This window comes from Muscardinus avellanarius (genome assembly GCF_963383645.1).
Source record: "Muscardinus avellanarius genome assembly, chromosome: 4".
Classification (NCBI taxonomy): Eukaryota; Metazoa; Chordata; class Mammalia; order Rodentia; family Gliridae; genus Muscardinus; species Muscardinus avellanarius.
In genome coordinates this window covers 102,680,268-102,696,682 of record NC_137789.1, presented here as the reverse complement: position 1 = coordinate 102,696,682, position 16,415 = coordinate 102,680,268, and the positions used below count along the sequence as shown (strand labels likewise).

The window sequence follows — 16,415 nt, the reverse complement described above, 5'->3', positions numbered from 1 at the left end:
AAGTATGCTCCAGGCAGATGAGGACAATAACCCAGATTCCATGCAGGGTCTGGGATGAGAGACCCAAGTTCTCCAATAACTGGGTTTTCCCTGCAGGTGGCAGGCTATAGCTGAGCCCTGAATGAGCACAGTTGTCTTTCAGTAAAGAAAATAATGCTCATCAGATCTCAGAATAACCTCATCTGATTTGGAATCACTGTCCCCGTGATGCTGGGAGGCAAGCACCCTGCTCACCTGAGGTCCAAGTAGTCCATTCCAATAAGAGGGCCTGTCTGGTCCCCAGAGGCATTAGGACATAGGAATAAACTCCAAGCCCTGAGGCTGACAGCAACCTCAGACTCAACCTCTACAGGGTCTAAGCCTCCTGTGGTGCCAGAAACTTCCTCTCACTGCTCCTCACACACATGCACTTACCTGAAATATTGTATTTCAACTAGCTACTTACTCCCTCTGGCCTGTGTCTTTGGCAATAAAACAGAGATAATTTTAAATACAGCACACTTACAACTACTGAGTGCTCCCGACCTGCCGGGCACTGCCAGGCACTTCACAGAGATTTTCTTCTGTAACCTACACAAGTCAAATGACTTCCCAGATCCATGGACAGTGGCAGGACCAGGTCTCAAGGAAGGTCTACCTAATTCCAGAGCCATGGGTCACCCAGTATAGTAGGTGTTTATTTGAAGGTTAATAACTTTCCTTTGCAAAACTCTAGGGGAAACTGTCAGTTTATAAAACACTGTGCACAGGGCCTGGCATGTGGCAAGAACTCCAAATAAACAACAATTATTCATGTTATTCTACTCCGAGATGGCTCAGCAAGATGAGACACAATGTTCCTTCCGGGTCAAACCTCCGGTCCCTAGGGCTGATGCGCTTGAATTAGACAGGATTAAAGGCTTACTGGAGCTGGAAGCCTCTCCCCAAGTCCTCAGCTGAGCCTCAGACCTTCTGTCCGCCTGCTGAGAAGGACAAGGGAGAAAGGCAGCTGAGGCGCAGAGGGGACGCAGCCTTGCACATGGTCCAGGGGGGTTTTGTTCAGAAACGAGGCCTCCCAGGGTTCCCCACGATGAGACAATGGGTCCTGCTCTTGCCCATGCTGCTCTGTGGCCTGGCTGGCCCCACACGCCTGTTCCAGCCGAGCCTCGTGCTGGATATGGCCAAGGTTCTTCTGGACAACTACTGCTTCCCAGAGAACTTGATGGGGATGCAGGCGGCCATTGAGCAGGCCATGAAAAGTCGTGAGATTCTGAGCATCTCGGACCCTCAGACGTTGGCCCACGTGCTGACAGCTGGCCTGCAGAGCTCTTTGAACGACCCGCGCCTGATCATCTCCTATGAGCCCAGCACCCTGGAGCCTCCCCGGCCATCTCTGGCAGCCACCAACCTCACAGATGAGGAGCTTCTCGCCCGGCTACAGAAGAACATCCACCACGAGGTCCTGGAAGGCAATGTGGGCTACCTGCGGGTGGACGACCTCCCGGGCCAGGAGGTGCTGAGCAAGCTGGGGGGCTTCTTGGTGGCCCATGTGTGGAGGCAGCTCATGGGCACCTCTGCCTTGGTGCTTGATCTCCGGTACTGTGCTGGGGGCCATGTCTCTGGTATCCCTTATGTCATCTCCTACCTGCACCCAGGCAACACTGTCCTGCATGTGGACACCATCTACGACCGCCCCTCCAACACCACCACGGAGATCTGGACCCTGCCCCAGGTCCTGGGAGAGAGGTACAGTGCCGACAAGGATGTGGTGGTCCTCACGAGTGGCCGCACTGGGGGCGTAGCTGAGGACATCGCTTACATCCTCAAGCAGATGCGAAGGGCCATCGTGGTGGGCGAGCGGACTGAGGGGGGTGCCCTGGACCTCCAGAAGCTGAGGATAGGCCAGTCCAACTTCTTCCTCACCGTGCCCGTGTCCAGGTCACTGGGGCCCCTGGGCGGAGGCAGCCAGACATGGGAGGGAAGTGGCGTGCTTCCCTGTGTGGGGACACCAGCCGAACAGGCCCTAGAGAAAGCCCTGGCCATCCTCACCTTGCGCCGTGCCCTGCCAGGGGTTGTCCACCGCCTGCAGGAGGCCCTGCAGGACTACTACACACTGGTGGACCGTGTGCCAGCCCTGCTGCACCACCTGGCCAGCATGGACTACACCTCAGTGGTCTCCGAAGAGGATCTGGTCACGAGCCTCAATGCTGGCCTCCAGGCTGTGTCCGAGGACCCCAGACTCCTGGTGCGGGCTTTCGGGCCCAGAGAAACCCCTTCTGGACCCGAGGCCGAAGCCGATGACCCCCCTGTAGCGGCCTCTGAGATTCCCAAGGACGAGGCTGGCCGGCAGGCCCTGGTGGACTCTGTGTTTGAGGTATCAGTGCTGCCGGGCAATGTGGGATACCTGCGCTTTGATCGATTTGCAGACGCCTCTGTGGTGGGGACTCTGGGCCCCTACGTGCTGCGCCAAGTGTGGGAGCCCCTGCAGGACACAGAGCACCTCATCATGGACCTGCGTCACAACCCCGGGGGGCCATCCTCTGCAGTGCCCCTGCTGCTGTCCTACTTCCAGGGCCCCAACGACGGTCCCGTGCGCCTCTTCAGCACCTATGACCGCCGCACCAATGTCACACAGGAACACTTCAGCCGCAAGGAGCTGCTTGGCCCACGCTATGGCAACCAGCGTGGGGTATACCTGCTCACCAGCCACCGCACCGCCACAGCAGCTGAGGAGTTCGCCTTCCTCATGCAGTCACTGGGCTGGGCCACGCTGGTCGGGGAGATCACCGCTGGCAGCCTGCTCCACACGTGCACCGTGCCACTGCTGGACACGGCGGATGGCGGTCTGGTGCTCACGGTACCAGTGCTCACCTTCATAGACAACCACGGCGAGGGCTGGCTGGGTGGTGGAGTGGTACCAGACGCCATCGTGCTGGCCGAGGAGGCCCTGGACAGGGCGCAGGAGGTGCTGGAGTTCCACCGCAGCCTGGGGGCCCTGGTGGAGGGCACAGGGCGCCTGCTAGAGGCACACTATGCACGGCCAGAGGTGGTGGGGCGGACAGGTGCCCTCTTGAGAACCAAGCTGGCCCAGGGGGCCTACCGCACGGCTGTGGACTTAGAATCACTGGCCTCGCAGCTCACAGCCGACCTGCAGGAGGTCTCCGAGGACCATCGTCTGCTGGTGTTCCACAGCCCTGGAGAGCTGGTGGCTGAGGAAGTGCCCCTGCCGCCCCCTGCCGTCCCTTCCCCAGAGGAGCTCTCCTACCTCATCGAGGCCCTGTTCAAGACAGAGGTGCTGCCTGGTCGGCTGGGCTACCTGCGTTTCGATGCCATGGCTGAGCTGGAGACAGTGAAGGCCATCGGGCCACAGCTGGTACGGCTGGTGTGGCAGAAGCTGGTGGACACGGCCGCGCTGGTGGTGGACCTGCGCTACAACCCCGGCAGCTACTCCTCAGCTGTACCACTGCTCTGCTCCTATTTCTTTGAGGCAGAGCCCCGCCAGCACCTCTACTCCATCTTTGACAGGGCCACCTCAAAGGTTACAGAAGTATGGACCTTGACCCAGGTTGCCGGGCAGCGCTACGGCCCCCAAAAAGACCTCTACATCCTCATGAGTCATACCAGTGGCTCGGCAGCAGAGGCCTTCGCTCACACTATGCAAGACCTACAGCGGGCCACGGTCATTGGCGAGCCCACGGCTGGAGGGGCGCTCTCGGTGGGTATCTACCAAGTGAGCAGCAGCCCCTTATATGCCTCCATGCCCACCCAGATGGCCCTGAGTGCCACCACTGGTGAGGCCTGGGACCTGGCCGGTGTGGAGCCTGACATCACTGTGCCCATGAGTGAGGCCCTCTCCACAGCCCAGGACATAGTAGCCCTGCGTGCCAAGGTGCCCACAGTGCTGCAGACAGCTGGGAAGCTGGTAGCGGATAACTATGCCTCCCCCGAGCTGGGGGCCAAGATGGCCGCGAAACTGAGCGGTCTGCAGAGCCGCTACGCCAGGGTGACCTCCGAAGGGGCCCTGGCTGAGATGCTGGGAGCTGACCTGCAGATGCTGTCTGGGGACCCACACCTTAAGACAGCCCACATCCCCGAGGATGCCAAGGACCGCATTCCTGGAATTGTGCCCATGCAGGTGAGACACGAGGGAGCCTGGCCAGGCCCTGGGGGTGGGTTGGCCAGTCATCCACATGCACGGGGCAGTGTTCATGCTGTAAGACAATGCTTTCTGCACGTGTTTCCATTGTGATATTTTCACCAATTGCATATTTTCCTCTCCCTGTTTTCCCATACCCTCTCCTTGCCCGGGGATCCCTGAACACCTCTATAGAACATTACCACTTACTGGGACCCAGTCTGAAATCCTCTGGAAAGAAAGATGAAGTTTTTACAGTGGTTCTTATTGTCAGTGTCAGTGAAAGAGCCAGTAAATCACCTGAGATCCCTATGCTGTCACTTCCTGCTCTGGAAATATGGTGTTTGTACTAATCCCCACTGCCTATCTCTTCAGGGATTTCCAGTTTGTGTGAATGCGTTGGGGAGCAGAGAGGAAACGCTGAGCAGCAGGGGGAAGGGTGCAGGGAAGTGGACAGAGGCTGCAGCCTCATGGTAGCATCAGAGATAAAGTGTGAATGCTGCTCTGGAGAGGTCAGGGTGTCAGGGCACAATGCAAAGGCCCATTTCCTCCTGCCCTGCAGCACAGAGTGCAGGATCTTGAAGGAGCAGGTCTGGTTGGGTATACAGTCTGACCCAAGGGCACACTGGAAGAGCCAGCCAGAATCCTGGAAAGCCAGCATCAAGGCCTTGGGGAACACCAGCAGGTGGAGTAAGGGGGTGTGGCTGAGTGGAGAGTTCTCAGTGGCCAAGGTGGCCCTGGGACTCACCAGGTGTCCCCACTATCCCCTAAGCATCCCACCAAAGCAGCACTTAAGACATCTCTCCTATTGTTTTCTTGCTGGCAATTTTGCTGCATGGTCAAAGTGAGTAAGCAGGGGGCAGTGTTTGCCTCAGGCCCCTTGAGAAGAGGCCTGGGGGAGGGGCTTGGGTGCAGACAGCTTATTTGGAGGTGGTCACTGAGCAGAGAGCTGGGCTTGTTATTTAGGCTGCTTTGCTGAAGACAGCAGAGTGAAGTCATCCCGGCAATACCCTGAGAAGTGGAGGTGTGGAAGACATCCCCTGGAGCTGCTTCCTGCAACTCCTACCCTCCATTGCCTGAGGTCACCCTGGGAACCTAAGCTCTTGGACACTGATGCAGGGCAGCCACACCCTTGAAGGTCTGGACAGCGTAGAAAGGCAGGGGGTAAACTGCAGGACGGCCCTACCCTGGGCAGGGGCAGCTGAAATCAGAGAGGGCTGAGAGCAAGCAGGGCTGGTTTCCTGCCCTTCGGCTCAGTGAGTCTTGTTACTGTCTACAACCTTGATGAGAGAAGAGGAGTTGCAGCCACGCTGCAGGAGCCTGGACTGGGATTGCAGGACTCCTTTCCACATACCCAGCTTGTTCCTTTCCAGCATAGCAAGGGGGTCACAGTTTAAAGTTAGATATGGATTCAGAGTCTGGCTTCACGCCTTTCTGGCTGTGTGACCTTGGGCAAGCTACTTTATCTCTCTGTGCTTCAGTTTTTTCTTTGAAGATGATAATACTGGTCTCTCCTATACAGGATAACTGGGAGGGTGACAGTAAGGGCTGCAGAATGCTCTGCTCAAGGCCGGGCTCTGGTATAGATGACGGTGTTCCCTCCCTGCCCTGGTGGAGGAGAAGAACATTGAGAAGTGTCTGGTGAGGTCAGAGGTGTCAGAGAGACCATGCCCAGAACTTCAGCTCTGGACACTGAGGTGTGGGGTTGGCAGACGTGAGCATTCTCTGCCAAGAGGTGGCCAATCAATCAGTTGACCAATTGTACATAGGTTTATATCCCAGGCTCATTACCCACGTGGTGGCCTCCCAGAGGTGCCTTTGGAAATTCTCTGGCACCCCTTCTCTCCTTTGGAAATATTACCTGTCTTCCCATCTCTTTAATATTTCTTGTGACATAAAGGAGACCCAGAGCTCGGCCATCTGCTGCTCTACTGAGCTGACAGGACTTCCAACTCTTCCAGATTCCTTCCCCAGAAGTCTTTGCAGACCTGATCAAGTTTTCTTTCCACACAAATGTGCTGGAGGACAACATCGGCTACCTGCGGTTCGACATGTTTGGGGACTGTGAGCTGCTCACCCAGGTCTCTGAGCTGCTGGTGGAGCACATCTGGAAGAAGATTGTGCACACAGACGCCATGATAATCGACATGAGGTCAGTGGACAGGGCTCCTGGACAGGCTGCAGCACCTGCCAGAAGATGGCCAGAGCTCTGGGCCATGGCAGGAAAGAAAAAGGACCCTGTGACACGGCACAGCTGAGAGGGACCAGGCCACTTGCCTATCTATCAGGGCTCTGGCCAGCTAGCCCAGGAGTTCTGATTTTCCTGGCTAGTGAGGCTCCAACACTAGTAAACCTTTTTAAGCTCTTCCCATGCTCCCAATGTATATTTCAGGTTAAGAATTACTCCAAATTGGTTATCTGGTTTTAGGGACCAGCTGGGACTTGGAGGTCAGGGAACATCAAGAGTTCAGATACCTGGGCCCACTCTGTCCCTACTCAGCAATTCATGGGGCAGGGGTAATTTACACACTTAACCAGCATTTAAGGTGATTCTGAGGAATGGTCCTGTTTGAGATAGCTAAACCCTTTGCCTGTAGTTGTGCCTCATGATATACACAATCAATCCACAACAACCCAGGTTAGGAGAATCATAAAGCCAGGGTCCCAGAGAGAACTTGGAAAGGAACCATTATCATTGCAGATATATTCTTTGCATCACAAAATGGTTGTTGGAAGGACATCTTCAGCTAGCCTCTACTTCTGTAAAAATGTGCCCCATTTGCAGCAAGTTTCATTCAAAGAGACAGAGCAAGAAGCAGAAGAATCCACAGGTGCTGGCCAAGCCCGGGCCACCCAGGACTCCTGAGTCTATTGGTGGACATGCTCTGGACACTGGCCATGGGCATGGGGAGGGGAAGGCTGACTCCCTTGGAGGGGACACTTTCCATCCTCCCGGGATGCCTGAGAGATGCAGCAAGGCTTAGGGAACAATGAACCTTCACATCAGCTAAGGAGTTACCTGATAGCAACCAGCACTGGGTTCTTAGCAGCCACTAGGTGGCAATATATCCTGGAGAGGTTGATTGAGTCCCTGGAACCTGAGCCTGGGGTTCCTGTGGTCCCTGTGGTCCTTCTGACTATTTTATTCCTCAAAAGCTATACCCTAGTGCTAAGTTTCTGATTAACTGTGCCATCCACATCTTTGAAAGAGGATAAGTTCTAGCCTGCAAGTGTAAATGATTTAAAGACCCTTTTGTGTCTCCTCGAGGTTTGGAGTTTCAGATACTGGAATCATGGGCAGCTGGGTTGTCGTCGGCCACTGACTAAAAGAAGCTCCTAATGCATCAGCAGCCCCATGTGGGGAGGCAGGGCTTCACAAGTTCACACCATGGGATACATCTAAATGCCCCGGGATGTGCACAGCTGTCCTTACTCCTGAGGGTCCCACAAACCTGAGCACAGAGCCCTTCAGGGCCACAGTAGGATACCTAAACTAAGACACGAGGGTTCTGTAAAATTACCACAATGCAACTGCGGATGATGTTTGCCCAAATGTTCTCCTTTCACTGGTAGTAGTACAAATGAGGCAGTTCGTGGTCAATAATTGGGTGAAATTTCTAGACAAGGGCCTAACTGCAGGACCTTATCACAGCCTCCAATGTATGACCATGTGATTAGAGGAGGAGGGGATATGGTATTCAGTATCTTCTAAAAGTATTCAGCCACAAAGTGTCTTGGTCTCAAGAGTCTGGTACTGTGGAAATGTTATAGTTAATGCTGTCCTATGGAATTCTAGAGGAGGAAGGGGAACTACACCTGAAACCAGATGCCTTCCAGAGCAGAGGTCCATCCCCCGGAGGGCCACACACACAGCTTCCATGTCTATTCCCTTAGGTTCAACATTGGTGGCCCCACCTCCTCCATCTCTGCCCTGTGCTCCTACTTCTTTGATGAAGGCCCTCCAATTTTGTTGGACAAGATCTACAACCGACCCAATGACTCTGTCAGTGAACTCTGGACCCACACCCATCTTGCAGGTGCGTGGAGAAACCATCTTTCCCCGATCTCATTCCATAAGCTTCTGGAAAATCAGGGAAAGCTAGCTTGACGTTGGGTATAAGTCACAGGAACTAGAGGAATTAAAAGCTGTTGTCCTGGTCCATGCACTTGGTGCTCTGACCTTTAAGCTCTGCAAAACACGTATCATTGTGCCCATTTTTCTAGAGGGGAGCATTGAGGGTCAATTACATCTACATCTTGTCTAAGGTCACTCAGGTAAGTATTAAAGAGCCAAAATGAACATGTTCCTTTGTTTAATGCCAAAGTGCCCCACTTACAACATCACGACCAGCAGCCTGCAGGACAAGTGTGGATCTGGGAGGCCCCCCTGCTCATCACTAAACCCTGCAGGCACGTCTAGGACTTATGTGGCTTGGACACTCAAGTTCAGGATGAGATGGGGCCTACATTCTTACCGTGGGCCCAGAGCAATGTCCAGGATCAAAGGCACACCTGAGCTTTACAGACCTTTCTCTCAGGCCCCTCCTAGGGGAATTGTCCCTCCACAACCTAGCATGCAAAACTGAGGGAGCTGTGCCCCCATCTGACCCTGGAGAGGTCAGCGTGGATGTGCCTCTGACTAGAGAAACACCCTACTATTTTTGTTCCATGCTTCTTCATTGCCAAAGCATTTTGCCACAACTTCTGTACATGTAAAATGAGCTTGGCACCAGGTAAATTCTAAATCCAGATATTCAAAAGCAAGAATTACAAAGAGACTCAGATCTGAAGGTTATAAGCTCCTAGAACTTCCGGGTCCAATATGGTAGCCAACCACCACCTGTGTCCATCCCGTGCTTAGGCTGAAGCTCTTTGGTATTAACACAAGCTGTAAGTGTAAAACTCAAATTACATGCATATTACAAGACCTATTTCAGGCACAGAGGGGGAGAAAGAAAGTAAAAGTCCCCATTAACACTTCCATGTGAATGCATTTGAAATGAACCTCTTTTGTATATATTGGGTTAAATAAAACAAGATTAAAATTTATTTCATCTGATTTCTTTTTACTTGTTTAACAGTTACTGAAAAACTTAAAATGGCAGCAGTGGCTTGTGTTCTGAGTTATGTTACATTTCTTTTGGACAATGCTTTTCTAGAGCACTGGCTGTCCTTGTAAATCCATAAATTGCCTCTTCTGGTGGTCCAAAGTGATAAGGGAATCAGGTCACATCCAGATTGAAGAAGAAAATGCAGAAAAGCCAAGGTCTCCTGTCATTTGATGAAAAAAGGACTCACATTGTTTGCAGCTGGGCACAAGTTGTGGTCCCCGTTTCATAGATGCTGGAACTGAGCCTCAGAGGGGTCGAGTGGGGACACATGCACATGGGACTAGATTCTGGGCCCTCCTCTCTGCAGGTCTGGATAGTACAGAGAAAGCAGAAGCCCTAGGGCCTGACATCCTGATGGACCTTGTGTCTTCCAGGTAAACGCTATGGCTCCAAGAAAAGTGTGGTCATCCTGACCAGTGGTGTGACAGCTGGTGCCGCTGAGGAGTTTACCTACATCATGAAGAGACTGGGCCGAGCCCTGGTCATTGGGGAGGTGACCAGTGGGGGCTGCCAGCCACCACAGACCTACCATGTGGATGACACTCACCTCTACATCACCATCCCTACAGCCCGCTCTGTGGGGGCCGCTGATGGCAGCTCTTGGGAAGGGGTGGGTGTGACTCCCCACATGGTCGTCCCTGCAGAAGTGGCCCTCACCAGGGCCAAGGAGACACTCCAGAGCACCCTAAGAGGCTGAGGCAGAGCCTGAGCCTGCAGGCCACAGTAAAGGCCTCTGTGTGTAGAGTTCCTGGTGGGCAGGACCTCTGGAATCTTGCCTGCAGCCTCAGGGATCTGCTGAGCTCCAGTTAGGCTTAGAGTTATAGGTAGCTTTACCACTACAACACTCCTCTGCTTGTATCTTCCAGAGATGGGGAGCTCAGCACCTTCAAATGAAATCTCCCATGGTTATTTTGAGGAGATAAAGTCCAGATCTATCTCCTAACCCATGCTTCCTAATCTTCAAACCCTGATCTTCATAGTATCACCAAGAGCTACTCTGTTGTTAAAACTATGTGAGCCACAGATGCAAGGCACATGTACTCCTTTACATCTTCCAGTAGCCACAATTTTTTAAAGTGATTGATTTTAACAGTATATTTTAATACCACAGGTGCTCCTAGGCTTATGATTGTTTACATCATGAAAATCTCACTCTAAGTCGAAAAGAGCACAAGTCAAAAATGCATTTAATACCCTGCTAAACTATCACAAGATGAAAATTATAAATTGAACAAATATAAGCCAAGGACATCTGTATAACTTATTTACCTCACTATATCTACAGTAGTATCATTTCACCACATACTCAGTATAGCAATATTGATGAATGAGATGTTTTTGTACAGTCTTTAAAATATGGCATGCAGTTTGAGTTTAGAACACATCTCCATGTGTCTAGTGCCAGGTAGCCACATGCAGGTTGAGGCTCCAGTGCAGAATGACACAGGCCAAGAGGTCAAGGACATCTCTCCTCCTATACTCTATCCCCACTAGGGTAGCCCCCACACTGCCCAGAGGTCATTTCTCCCTGCCATGCTCTGCAGTACTCAGGGTCAGGCATGTTTCAATCAATCCTAGTCTCCTGCTGCCTGACACCTAGCAGGGAATCTGACACAAGTGTCAGATGCATGAGAATGTCAGGATGTACAAGACACAAGTCTACAAGCCCTCCACATGTATCCCTCAGACACTTGAATCAAATGAGCCCAAGGATAGGCCTAGGGAGCCCAAGGGTGACCTGAAAGTGGTTGGGGGTGGGGAGAGCTCTGCTTGGTGCCTTGGACACCATACATACCCACTGTGCTGAAGTGATCAAGGTCTCAGAAGTGAGAATGCTCCAACACCCTGTCTGAAGTCTCAGTAGAGGTAAGGCTGGAAGTAGGAGGGAAAACCCATCCAAAGGCAGTGTCCCAGAATCCAAGGCCCCAGGACTTCTAAGTACAGGTACTCTTCCAGGTCATCTGGCCTTGGCATCTATCTGGTCAGGTAAAACTGCAGGTGCCCAGGTTCTTATAGACCAACAGAGCTTACCAAAGATAACATTTCCCAGGGCACCAGATACAACCTTGGCTTCCCTGACTCTCCCATAGAACCCCAAGGTCTATGGAATCTGGGAAAACTGCCAAAACACCCACCAATACTTCAGAGATTTCTTTGGGGCAACCCTGGGATAACCCTGTCTCAACTCTGCCCCATATGGGCAAAATTTCACTGTAGTTTCTCATTCAGCTACATTAAAATAAGATTAAGTATAATATTGAATTTTAGGAGTAACATATATAATATGCTCTACCTTTTCTTCACTAGACCTATTAATTTCCAGGAAAGTGTATGGGTGTTATAAGCGCTTAAATACTTAAATTCTAGGGCTTCTCCTCTCTCCTCTTTCTTCTCCCCTCCTCTCTTTTCTTTTCTCTTCTCCTTCTCCTCCTCCTCCTCCTCCTCCTCCTCCTCCTCCTCCTCCTCCTCCTCCTCCTCCTCCTCCTTCTTCTTCTTCTTCTTCTTCTTCTTCTTCTTCTTCTTCTTCTTCTTCTTCTCCTCTTCTTCTTCTTCTTCTTCTTCTTCTTCTTCTTCTTCTTCTTCTTCTTCTTCTTCTTCTTCTTCTTCTCTCTCTCTCTCTCTCTCTCTCTCTCTCTCTCTCTCTCTCTCTCTCTCTCCCTCTCCCTCTCTCTCTCCTCCTATATGAGGCTATCTGAATAATACCTAAATTTTAATAACATCTCCTTCTAGGAAAGTGGTAGAACTTGAGGTGGTATTTTTACCTTTCTTCTTAATACTTTCCTCTTTTAATAAATCCTCATAATTAGTACTTATCATTATCTTCAGTAGTCATTATTTTTAATTTGGTATGGATTGGAGGCCAGCAAGCAGTAACTTAGTGAGATCCTGTTTCAAAAATAAAAAAGACATAGGAGTGTAACTCAGAGGTAGAATATTCCTGGGTTCAATCCCCAGTACCTCATACACACAAAAATATGAACTTATAAAATTGACCACCTAATTGAAATGTAGTGATTTGAAGTAGACTCCAGTCTTCTATGGGTTTCCTGTCATATCAACAGATTTATTCCCACTGCTGGTACTTGTAAATAGCTGATTGGGCTTAAGGCGTTGTGCCAGGGTCAGCAGATGGTAAAGATCCCACAGATCTTCAATAAGGAAAGAGGTAAAGTAGCTCTCCATTGGGAGCATTCATTGTTCTCTCATCAGAGCTTCATGCAGCGGGGCTGACCTCACTAGTCCTTCATTGTGAAGGCAGATGAGATGCAGACAAACTCAGCAACTCATTGAGGTCATGCTTCCAGCACAGTGGGCATTTAGCCTAACTTTGGTCCACCCAGCATTGGTATCGCTTTAGATGTTCAGAAAATCACTTCCCATATGAGCCTGTGAGAAAGGCTCAGTAAGAAGCAGTGAGGTAGTTAGGAGCACAGGTGTTGGATAAGCATTTTCAATGCTGTGGATGAAATACCTGACAAACACAACTTAGAGAAGGAAATGTTTATTTATCTCATAGTTCAGAGGCTCTGGAGGTTTCAGAAGTTTCAGTCCTTGATCAGTCAGCTCCCAGGCAGGAACCATGGTGGCAGTGTTTTAGGGCATGGCAGTAGGAAGTGGGGAGGAGGAAATGGGGAGGGAGAAGGAACAGATAGAGTCCCCAAGGCCATGCCCCCACGTACCCACCTCCAGCCATCCCCTGCCTACTAACCTGGTGTCATTGGTTAACACATGGACTTTGGGGGACATATAAATCTGAACCATAATACTAGATCAGCCTGCCTGGTTGGAAAGACCAACCCAGCCACTTGCTAACTGTGTGATTCCAGATAATGTATTTCACTTCCCTAGGCCTCCGTTTCCTCATCTGTTCAGTGGGACAGACAATACTATTCTTGGGGCTGTGAACATTTAGCAAGCATATCCAGTGTTTGACCAAGGTTAGCTGTCACAATTTGCCAGCTCAGAAGCTAGACAACCTGGAAGCCCACTTTCTGGCCGTGGAGTATGTGGGTATGCAGCCCTGCCTTGCTCAGTCAGGGCTCCTGTGCAAGATGTCTAGTCTGGAGCAGGTGAGCCAGAAATCTGGGATTAAGCCACCTCCGAGATGCCCTCTGTGTGTGGGCAGCACAGCCACGGCTCGTCCTTAGCAGGGACAGCAGCAGCATCCTCAGGAGAAAGCTCCTGGATGTGACTTTGGCCAGGTCTTGAATGAATAGACCACTTCCCCTGCTGCCTCAAACAGGGTGTAGTTCAGGCTCCTTACAGGAATTTCTTTCTGCTTCCATCAGCCAATGTGTTTTTGTGCTTCTGGTACAGCTGGGTAAGGGGTGGATGGGACTTGAACTCATGTCTACCTGGCTGCAAAAATCCAGCTATTTCTATCATATCACCAATAGGAGGTTCTGGGCTTGGTCTAGGGAAGTGGGTTTAGGAAGAAAGAATTAAAAGTGCTCTGCAAAGCAAAAGGTTAGCCTTCTTGAGCCAAGATGACCCTTCTATTGTTATCTGCTTGGACACAGAAGACTAAAGGGGAAAAAAAGGAAAACAAAACCCATCAGACCTATCAGCTGGTGGCCAACCCAGCTGGCCAACAGCTGCCTAGCAGCCTCTGCTCAGATCTGATCTCAGGGCTCTTAAACTCTCTGTCCCCATGTGCACTCACTACCACCACCCTCCCCAGCCCTGCCTGACCCAAGCCAGCTTGCCAGCTTGCACCCACCTACCCCTTCCTCTAGACACCCCAATGCCCTCACTCTATGTCCACACAATCATCAGGACCAGATGAGTTAGTATCTGACATGGCTCTTCTCTGGGCTCAGCCTACCATTCTCTCTCCTTTGTCTTGAGTCCTATCTTGGAGCCTAAAACCCCACCTGCCCTACCTCTGTGCAGCTAAGGACTGGTCCTCACTAGAATGCCTTATTCTGTGATGCAGATTGCTCCCAGAGGTCAGATTTGTCTGTCCCTCCTGCAGATCTGGTAGAGAGGTAGGTCATCCAGGACCCGACAGCTGGAGCAGGCCTCTGACCTGGCATTCAGGAGTGCTGGAGTGCCCCCGTGAGTCTATCTGGCCTTGTTGCACATGACTAATGAATTATAAAGCCCTGGAGGTCACTCAAGCTGGTTCTGTGGGGCAAGACGGGGGGTGGGGGTGGGGCTTCTCTGTTTTTCTCAAGGCCCAGACCACACTCCAATAGCCAAACTTTGAGATCATTAAGTAAAGAAGGGAAAACGCTAGATCTATCTCCTCCTCCTCTCTTGACTCTTCCCCGGGGCAGGATCTAAGGATGCCAACCCATCCACAGACAAGTGGTTAAAGCAGAGAAAAATCCTAGAGGCCAGGTAAGAGCAGAGGTGGTGAGTGGGCACTTGTCCACTCCAGGGCACATCTGGTCCCTGCCAAAGACTGACCATACCATAACAGGACGGGCAAGGTGGAGGGCCCACTGAGTACTCAAGGAAAAGTGACCTGGACCTTCGTGTCATTGCTGGAGAGGTGGCCCAACCTCCCAGGACAAGAGAGGCGGGGACTGCAGCAGACAGATAATCCATCCAGAAAAGAAGGTAAAAGAGAGACCTGGGAGAAGCCCCCAGGGCCCCTGACTGCAGGCCAGGCTGGAGAACAGGAGAGAAGGATCCCAGCACATTTCACATCTCATTCAGCCTCCTCTCCTAGTGGCCCTGTGTCTACCCCCGCCCCTCTACCCCACCCCACACACAGAGAGAACAGACATGTCAGCACATGCTAAGGCTGCCCAAAGAACTGGAATACAACTGAAGGAAAGTGCCTTTAAAACCTGCCTCCAACTCCCACCCCAGGCTCTATGGGACAGAGTGGCCACTGGCCCAGCCCTGGGACTGCCTCTCTGCTTGTTAACCCAGGTGGGTGGTGGACTAAAAATAGCTTTCTAATCCAAGCAGCTTAGAATGGCAAGGGGATCAGACACCAGGGCCTCCTGCTTCTGTCCCAGGAAAATAAAAGACAGACAGGGAGGAAGAGCTTAACCTAAAGAACCCCTCTCTCCTCCCCCTACATAATCCACCTCCCCAGCCTTCATTCAAAATGGGTTTCCCAAAATTCTTCTCTCCTAGGAAATGTCCCAAGTCAAACATGTTGGAGAACTGCTTCTTTTTTTAAGGAAAAGATTGATCCTGTGAGAGTTATATCTTATATTACATATGCTTCTTAGACCTGGAATTTGACTTCTAAAAGAAACAAAGCAAAATGATACCAATAGAAGAGGTATATGACAACTCAGTCTCTGAAATGACCTATGAAGAGGGACCGCTGCCGCCAGGAGGTGCCACCGCTTCCCAAGGATGAAGGAGACTGGGTGGGCCTTGGACACCTCTTGCTGACTCTTGCCCTGAGTAAATTTTTCCTGTGCTCTCAAATGAGGTTGGTAGTCCAGGCCTGGCTCCTGGCTTCTTTAAGAGCTGGCCACATAACAGAGATGGATCAACAGCTGGTGCTTCTCGCTCCCTTTCCATCTCCACCACCACGGACAGGCTTTCCTGGGTCCATACCATTTTGGCCCTCCATCATTGTTTATCAAAAATTGAGTCACACCGGGCATGGTGGCGCACGCTTGTAATCCCCGCCCTTGGGAGGCAGAGACAGGAGGATCGCGCAGGTTCGAAGCCAGCCGCGCTGGTGTAAAAGACCCTGTTTCCAAAAACAAAATAGGTCTGGGAGTGTAGCCCGGAGGTAGAAGGGCTTCCAGGAACCCCAGTACCACCACCACTAAAAAAAAAAAAATTGAGTCACATGAAGTCCTAGTTTCACATGAAGTTCTAATTATGGCCTCTCTTGAGGCCTGTGTTCAGCCAGCCTTGAAGAATCTTCTCCTAGAACATACAAGGTCACAAGTTCTGTGTGCCAAGACCCCACCACCACCACCACCACCACTTCCAAGCCCAGGCAGCCCCATTCATCATCATCATTCTAAACATACAGTCATTTGCATTTAGGACCCCTGGTCTACAAATGTAGAAACTGGCACTGAGTTGAAATCTAAGCCCCTGGATTTGTGATGATTTTTCTTCTCTCCAAAAAAAACGAACAAAAGAAAACATGCTCTCAGTTAAAATTGAGAACTAAATTGCATCTGGATTCAGAATGTCTTATTTTAGTTTCATCTGCTCATTCCAAGGACTCTTTTAGAAACTTTCATTGAATGGCTGCTTCT

At 51.2% G+C, this 16,415-nt stretch overlaps 1 protein-coding gene across 1 annotated transcript; it reads left to right on the top strand.

The window, feature by feature from the left end:
• Positions 1-1,069: 1,069 nt before the first annotated feature.
• On the top strand, positions 1,070-9,922 carry RBP3 (retinol binding protein 3; the record flags this gene model as incomplete). The annotated part of the gene is made up of 4 exons (XM_080694072.1): positions 1,070-4,114; positions 6,076-6,266; positions 8,009-8,151; positions 9,600-9,922. The coding sequence occupies 4 exons, from the start codon at positions 1,070-1,072 to the stop codon at positions 9,920-9,922; spliced, it is 3,702 nt and encodes a 1,233-aa protein (XP_080550198.1).
• Positions 9,923-16,415: the final 6,493 nt, after the last annotated feature.